The sequence below is a fragment of the Boleophthalmus pectinirostris genome, unplaced genomic scaffold (assembly GCF_026225935.1).
Source record: "Boleophthalmus pectinirostris isolate CB_2022bp ecotype Guang Dong unplaced genomic scaffold, ASM2622593v1 HiC_scaffold_8, whole genome shotgun sequence".
NCBI lineage: Eukaryota > Metazoa > Chordata > Actinopteri > Gobiiformes > Gobiidae > Boleophthalmus > Boleophthalmus pectinirostris.
In genome coordinates, this window is record NW_026571515.1 from 728,824 (window position 1) to 736,323 (window position 7,500).

The 7,500-nt window shown below is 49.4% G+C and overlaps 1 protein-coding gene across 1 annotated transcript in view; it reads left to right on the top strand.

The window, feature by feature from the left end:
• si:rp71-17i16.5 (phosphatidylinositol 4,5-bisphosphate 3-kinase catalytic subunit gamma isoform) overlaps positions 1-7,500 on the top strand; it is a 25,489-nt gene that overhangs the window by 17,190 nt on the left and 799 nt on the right. Inside the window, exons 9-16 of the mRNA XM_055166068.1 lie at positions 1,256-1,399; positions 1,630-1,708; positions 1,907-2,001; positions 2,332-2,475; positions 3,902-3,992; positions 4,921-5,051; positions 5,873-5,984; positions 6,811-6,968. Coding sequence (XP_055022043.1) covers positions 1,256-1,399; positions 1,630-1,708; positions 1,907-2,001; positions 2,332-2,475; positions 3,902-3,992; positions 4,921-5,051; positions 5,873-5,984; positions 6,811-6,968 — 954 coding nt within the window. The remainder of the gene's footprint in view (positions 1-1,255; positions 1,400-1,629; positions 1,709-1,906; positions 2,002-2,331; positions 2,476-3,901; positions 3,993-4,920; positions 5,052-5,872; positions 5,985-6,810; positions 6,969-7,500) is intronic.

A 7,500-nucleotide genomic window follows, 5' to 3' on the forward strand; every position in this document is an offset into this window, starting at 1 on the left:
CTTTACACACAAATAAACAAGTAAACAACAACTTTACACACGAATAAACAAGTAAACAACAACTTTACACACAAATAAACAAGTAAACAACAACTTTACACACAAATAAACAAGTAAACAACACATTTACACACGAATAAACAAGTAAACCACAAATTTACACATGAATAAACAAGTAAACAACAACTTTACACACAAATAAACAAGTAAACAACAACTTTACACACAAGTAAACAACAAATTTACACACGAATAAACAAGTAAACAACTAATTTACACAAGAATAAACAAATAAACAACAACTTTACACAGAATAAACAAGTAAACAACAAATTTACACATGAATAAACAAGTAAACAACAAATTTACACATGAATAAACAAGTAAACAACAAATTTACACATGCATAAACAAGTAAACAACAAATTTACACATGAATAAACAAGTAAACAACAACTTTACACAGAATAAACAAGTAAACAACAAATTTACACATGAATAAACAAGTAAACAACAAAGGTACACACGAATAAACAAGTAAACAACAAATTTACACATGAATAAACAAGTAAACAACAAATTTACACACGAATAAACAAGTAAACAACAACTTTACACAGAATAAACAAGTAAACAACAACTTTACACACGAATAAACAAGTAAACAACAACTTTACACGAATAAACAAGTAAACAACAACTTTACACAAGAATAAACAAATAAACAACAACTTTACACGAGAATAAAGAAGTAAACAACAACTTTAGACGAAAATAAACAAGTCTTATATTAGTTTAATGCCATATTGCGGAACATTATAGGCAAAACAAGAGCATCTCCATGGCAACAGACTCTCAATCTGCACCTTTAACATGAAAAAAACACTCTGTTCCACCTTGTGATGTCATCATGTGGCGATACAGGCAGTGCTCCACTGTGTTTTTAAACTCCACACTTCACCTTCACTAGAATCACCTGGATCAGTTCAGTCCTGGAATGTCTTTGCCGAACTTGAATGAACTAAAGAGAAAAGGAGCTGAAACTACCACTTGATGACATCACCAGGTGGAGCTCTGGAGGTGTTTGTTCACTTGATGACATCACCAGGTGGAGCTCTGGAGGTGTTTGTTCACTTGATGACATCACCAGGTGGAGCTCTGGAGGTGTTTGTTCACTTGATGACATCACCAGGTGGAGCTCTGGAGGTGTCTGTGTTGATGATCCCTCGTCGTGTGTGTGGGTGTTTGTGTGCAGAGCAAGCGAATCGGGCACTTCCTGTTCTGGTACGTGCGCAGCGAGGTCCTGGGGTGTCCGTACTTCAGGCAGAGGATGGCGCTCGTCCTCGAGGCGTATCTGCTCGGCTGTGGGCGGGGCATGCTCCAGAGTCTGCGCCAACAGGTACACGGTCCAGACCCGGTCCAGACCCGGTCCAGACCCGGTCCAGACACAGTCCTGACACGGTCCAGACCCGGTCCAGACCGGTCCAGACCCGGTCCAGACACGGTTCAGACCCAGTATAGACCTGGTTTATACCCAGTCCAGACCTGGTCCAGACCCGGTTTAGACCCACTCCTGGTTTAGTCCTGGTTCAGTTCTGGTTCAGTTCTGATTCTGTGGTGTAATTCCAGGTTCAGGCAGTAGAGGCGCTGCAGACTGTGGCCATCGACATAAAGCAGCTGTTCCAGAAAAGAGACGTCGACCCCCAAGGTACGAAACAAAAACCTCACGACAAAAGAGAAACTCAACCTGTCCACAAAAGCACAAACCTTTATTTAAGTTTATTTTGGTTTATTTAAGTTTACTTTGGTTTATTACTGTAAATGTGTGTGTGTGTCTGTGTTAATCGTTTTTCCTCTGGTGTTGTTCTGAGCGTGGGAGGGCATCTGACTCTTTTGTGCTCCTCAGCTCCTCTTCGTCTCCGTGAGTTTCTCCAGAACAGCGACCTTCCTCCTGAGTTTGTTTTACCCTACGACCCCCGAGTCAAAGTGGGAAACCTGATCGTAAGAACCAGGACTAAACCAGGACTAAACCAGGACTAAACCAGGACTAAACCAGAACTAAACCAGGACTAAACCAGGTCTAAACCAGGACTAAACCAGGACTAAACCAGGACTAAACCAGGAGTAAACCAGGACTAAACCAGGACTAAACCAGGTCTAAACCAGGAGTAAACCAGGACTAAACCAGGACTAAACCAGATCTAAACCAGGACTGAACCAGGACTGAACCAGGACTAAACCAGGACAAAACCAGGACTAAACCAGGACTAAACCAGGTCTAAACCAGGACTGAACCAGGACTAAACCAGGTCTAAACGGGGTCTTTTTCAGCTGGAGAAGTGTAAGGTGATGGCGTCTAAAAAAAAGCCGCTGTGGTTGGAGTTTGAGCCGATGCCGTCGCCCACGACCTCTGACCCCGTGGGCATCATCTTCAAACACGGAGACGACCTGCGCCAGGACATGCTCGTCATCCAGGTGAGCCACAGCCCCTCCCCTCGTCCAGGTGAGCCGCGGCCCCTCCCCTCGTCCAGGTGAGCCACAGCCCCTCCCCTCGTCCAGGTGAGCCACAGCCCCTCCCCTCGTCCAGGTGAGCCACAGCCCCTCCCCTCGTCCAGGTGAGCCACAGTCCAGCCAACTACACAAGAGAAAAAAATAAAAAAATAAAAATAAAAACTGAAATAACCAAAATGCAACAGAAAGTGCAGGGGAGAGTGACACTGAGCTCTAAAATGTCTGTCTCTTCCTGTGAGCTCTAAAATGTCGCCTTCTCTTCTTGTGAGCTCTAAAATGTCACTGTCTGTTCCTGTGAGCTCTAAAATGTCACCGTCTCTTCCTGTGAGCTCTAAAATGTCACTGTCTCTTCCTGTGAGCTCTAAAATATCCACCGTTTCTTCCTGTGAGCTCTAAAATGTCTCCGTCTCCTCCTGCGAGCTCTAAGGTGTCCTCTGTCTCTTCCTGTGAGCTCTAAGGTGTCCTCTGTCTCCTCCTGCGAGCTCTAAGGTGTCCTCTGTCTCTTCCTGCGAGCTCTAAGGTGTCCTCTGTCTCCTCCTGCGAGCTCTAAGGTGTCCTCTGTCTCTTCCTGTGAGCTCTAAGGTGTCCTCTGTCTCCTCCTGCGAGCTCTAAGGTGTCCTCTGTCTCTTCCTGCGAGCTCTAAGGTGTCCTCTGTCTCTTCCTGTGAGCTCTAAGGTGTCCTCTGTCTCCTCCTGCGAGCTCTAAGGTGTCCTCTGTCTCTTCCTGCGAGCTCTAAGGTGTCCTCTGTCTCCTCCTGCGAGCTCTAAGGTGTCCTCTGTCTCTTCCTGCGAGCTCTAAGGTGTCCTCTGTCTCCTCCTGCGAGCTCTAAGGTGTCCTCTGTCTCTTCCTGCGAGCTCTAAGGTGTCCTCTGTCTCTTCCTGCGAGCTCTAAGGTGTCCTCTGTCTCCTCCTGCGAGCTCTAAGGTGTCTCTGTCTCCTGCGAGCTCTAAGTCTCTGCTCCTGCGAGCTCTAAGGTGTCCTCTGTCTCCTCCTGCGAGCTCTAAGGTGTCCTCTGTCTCTTCCTGCGAGCTCTAAGGTGTCCTCTGTCTCCTCCTGCGAGCTCTAAGGTGTCCTCTGTCTCTTCCTGCGAGCTCTAAGGTGTCCTCTGTCTCCTCCTGCGAGCTCTAAGGTGTCCTCTGTCTCTTCCTGCGAGCTCTAAGTGTCCTCTGTCTCCTCCTGCGAGCTCTAAGGTGTCCTCTGTCTCCTCCTGCGAGCTCTAAGGTGTCCTCTGTCTCCTCCTGCGAGCTCTAAGTGTCTGTCTCTTCCTGCGAGCTCTAAGGTGTCCTCTGTCTCTTCCTGCGAGCTCTAAGGTGTCCTCTGTCTCTTCCTGCGAGCTCTAAGGTGTCCTCTGTCTCCTCCTGCGAGCTCTAAGGTGTCCTCTGTCTCCGCAGACGTTTGTTCTGATGGACTCGATCTGGCAGGACAAGTCTCTGGACCTGAACCTGATCCCGTACGGCTGCATCGCCACCGGACACAACATCGGTAAAAAACACAGACGCCATGTTCCAAACAGGAAGTGACCACGGCTCCACGTCCGGCTCCACGAGCTCCGGCTCCGCTTCAGTTTCTCTGCGTCACGTTTCTGCCGGAGGCTCCGTCAGACGCTTTCCTGGTGGAGGGAGATGTTTTCGCTTTGTCTGGAATGTTCCGCAGTGCGGCATTAAACCTTTCTGTCTCCATGGAGACCAAACCAGACGCAGGTGCAGGTCAGATCTGTGGAGAGGCGACGCCGCTCACAGTCACCGTGTTGGTTTTTCTCTGCGTTTTTAACTGAATACATGTAAAGTCGAGCTGTTTAAAGTCACACCGCGGAACATTCCAGACAGAACAGTGACGTCTCCATAGAAACGAGCAGGTGACAGACGCCGAAGCAGAAAAGTTACACAGTGCAGCTTTAAAATGCCCGATCCACATGATCCTGGAGTTTTTAGTTCAACAGTTTGTCCAGAACTGAACCAGGACTAAACCAGGACTAAACCAGGACTAAACCTGGACTAAACAAGGACTAAACCAGGACTAAACCAGAACTAAACAAGGACTAAACCAGGACTAAACCAGGACTAAACCAGGACTAAACCTGGACTAAACCTGGACTAAACCAGGACTAAACCTGGACTAAACCTGGACTAAACAAGGACTAAACCAGGACTAAAGCAGAACTAAACAAGGACTAAACAAGGACTAAACAAGGACTAAACCGGGACTAAACCAGGACTAAACAAGGACTAAACAAGGACTAAACCAGGACTAAACCAGGACTAAACCAGAACTAGACTAAACCGAGCAGGTCCTGTTGTCTTTAAATCAGACCAATCAGGTGCCTTCTTTCCCCGAGGCCCCGCCCCCTGGCCTTAGCGACAGGTTTGATGGACAGGCTGTGTTGCTATGGTGACTGTGCGTTTGGGTTCAGGGATGATCGAGACGGTGCGAAACGCCGTGACCATCGCGGCGATTCAGAAGAGCCGCGGAGGAAGCGCCGGAGCGTTTAAGAACGACGCGCTGTTCGAGTGGCTCAAGTCCAAGTGCCCCCTGCAGGAGATCGTGAGTACTACACCTGACCTGCAGCGACAGGAGCTCCTCTCACCGTCTCCTCTGCTCTGTGATGTTCTCCTCTGCTCTGTGATGTTCTCCTCTGCTCTGTGATGTTCTCCTCTGCTCTGTGATGTTCTCCTCTGCTCTGTGATGTTCTCCTCTGCTCTGTGATGTTCTCCTCTGCTCTGTGATGTTCTGTGATGTTCTCCTCTGCTGTCTGTGATGTTCTCCTCTGCTCTGTGATGTTCTCCTCTGCTCTGTGATGTTCTCCTCTGCTCTGTGATGTTCTCCTCTGCTCTGTGATGTTCTCCTCTGGTCTGTGATGTTCTGTGATGTTCTCCTCTGGTCTGTGATGTTCTCGTCTGGTCTGTGATGTTCTGTGATGTTCTCCTCTGCTCTGTGATGTTCTCCTCTGGTCTGTGAGCGTCTCCTCTGCTCTGTGATGTTCTCCTCTGGTCTGTGATGTTCTCCTCTGGTCTGTGATGTTCTGTGATGTTCTCCTCTGGTCTGTGATGTTCTGTGATGTTCTCCTCTGGTCTGTGATGTTCTCGTCTGGTCTGTGATGTTCTGTGATGTTCTCCTCTGCTCTGTGATGTTCTCCTCTGGTCTGTGATGTTCTGTGATGTTCTCCTCTGGTCTGTGATTTTCTGTGATGTTCTCCTCTGGTCTGTGATGTTCTCGTCTGGTCTGTGATGTTCTGTGATGTTCTCCTCTGCTCTGTGATGTTCTCCTCTGCTCTGTGATGTTCTCCTCTGGTCTGTGATGTTCTGTGATGTTCTCCTCTGGTCTGTGATGTTCTGTGATGTTCTCGTCTGGTCCGTGTCCTTCAGCACTTCCAGACGGTGGACACCTTCGTGAAGTCGTGCGCTGGATACTGCGTCGCCACCTACGTCCTGGGCATCGGAGACCGTCACAACGACAACATCATGATCACAGACAAAGGTAAAGAACGTGTTCCTCAGATGGAGTTTGGCTCTTCCCGTATCACCACATGATGACATCACGACGTGGAGCAGAGTGTTGAACTCGTTTGTGAGTGAAACAAAACACGACTCCAGGGAACCACAGGAGTGGAGTACGGGACATTTACATCTTGTTTAAACGCAAAAATTCTGTTGTGTGCGGCGGCTTAAAGATTCATTGCGTAACTGGGGGGTTGGGGCGTGGCCTGGCGGGTTGGGGGGCGGGGCCTGGCGGGGCGGGGGGGGGGGGTATGGGGAGTTCCTTCTCCACAGATCTGAGCTGTCGTGTATCTCGGTGCTGCGATTCGCTCTGTACTGTGGAACATTCGAGACAAAGCAGTGACGTTTCCATGGAGACAAGCAGGTCCCTCCTCCAGAAATGTTACACAGTGCAGCTTTAAGAAAGTCAGAATGAAACGAGCAGATTAGAGATGAACAGTTCAGTTTGGGCCGGACGAGTCACAGGTTTAACCCGGACGCCCTGCAGTCGGGTCGCGGTTTAACCCGGACGCCCTGCAGTCGGGTCACAGGTTTAACCCGGACGCCCTGCAGTCGGGTCGCGGTTTAACCCGGACGCCCTGCAGTCGGGTCGTGGTTTAACCCGGAACCCGGACGCCCTGCAGTCGGGTCACAGGTTTCGGGTCGCGGTTTAACCCGGACGCCCTGCAGTCGGGTCGCGGTTTAACCCGGACGCCCTGCAGTCGGGTCGCGGTTTAACCCGGACGCCCTGCAGTCGGGTCGCGGTTTAACCCGGACGCCCTGCAGTCGGGTCGCGGTTTAACCCGGATGCCCCGGTGTGTTCGTAGGGAACCTGTTCCACATCGACTTCGGGCACATCCTGGGGAACTGGAAGCGGGTTCTGGGCGTGAGTCGGGAGCGAGTTCCCTTCGTCCTGACGCCCGACTTCCTGTACGTGATGGGACGAGTCAAACACAAGAACAGCCTGTACTTCGACCGCTTCAAGGTGAACCAGATGCCCTCCCACACCTCTGTGTGTGTGTGTGTGTCTGTGTGTGTGTGTGTGTGTGTGTGTGTATGTGTGTGTGTGTCTCTGTGTGTGTGTGTCTTGTGTGTGTGTGTGTGTGTGTGTCTGTGTGTGTCTTGTGTGTGTCTGTGTCTTGTGTGTGTGTGTCTGTGTGTGTGTGTGTGTCAGTGTGTGTATGTGTATGTGTGTGTGTGTGTGTGTATGTGTGTGTGTGTGTCTTGTGTGTGTGTGTGTGTGTGTATGTGTGTGTGTCTGTGTGTGTGTCTGTGTGTGTGTGTCTGTGTGTGTGTGTGTGTATGTGTCTGTGTGTGTGTGTGTCTGTGTGTGTCTGTGTGTGTGTCTGTGTGTGTGTGTGTGTGTGTGTGTGTCTTGTATGTGTGTGTGTCTGTGTGTGTGTGTGTGTGTGTGTGTGTGTGTCTGTGTGTGTGTGTGTGTGTGTGTGTGTGTGTGTGTGTCTTGTATGTGTGTGTGTCTGTGTGTGTGTGTGTCTGTGTGTGTGTGTGTGTGTGTA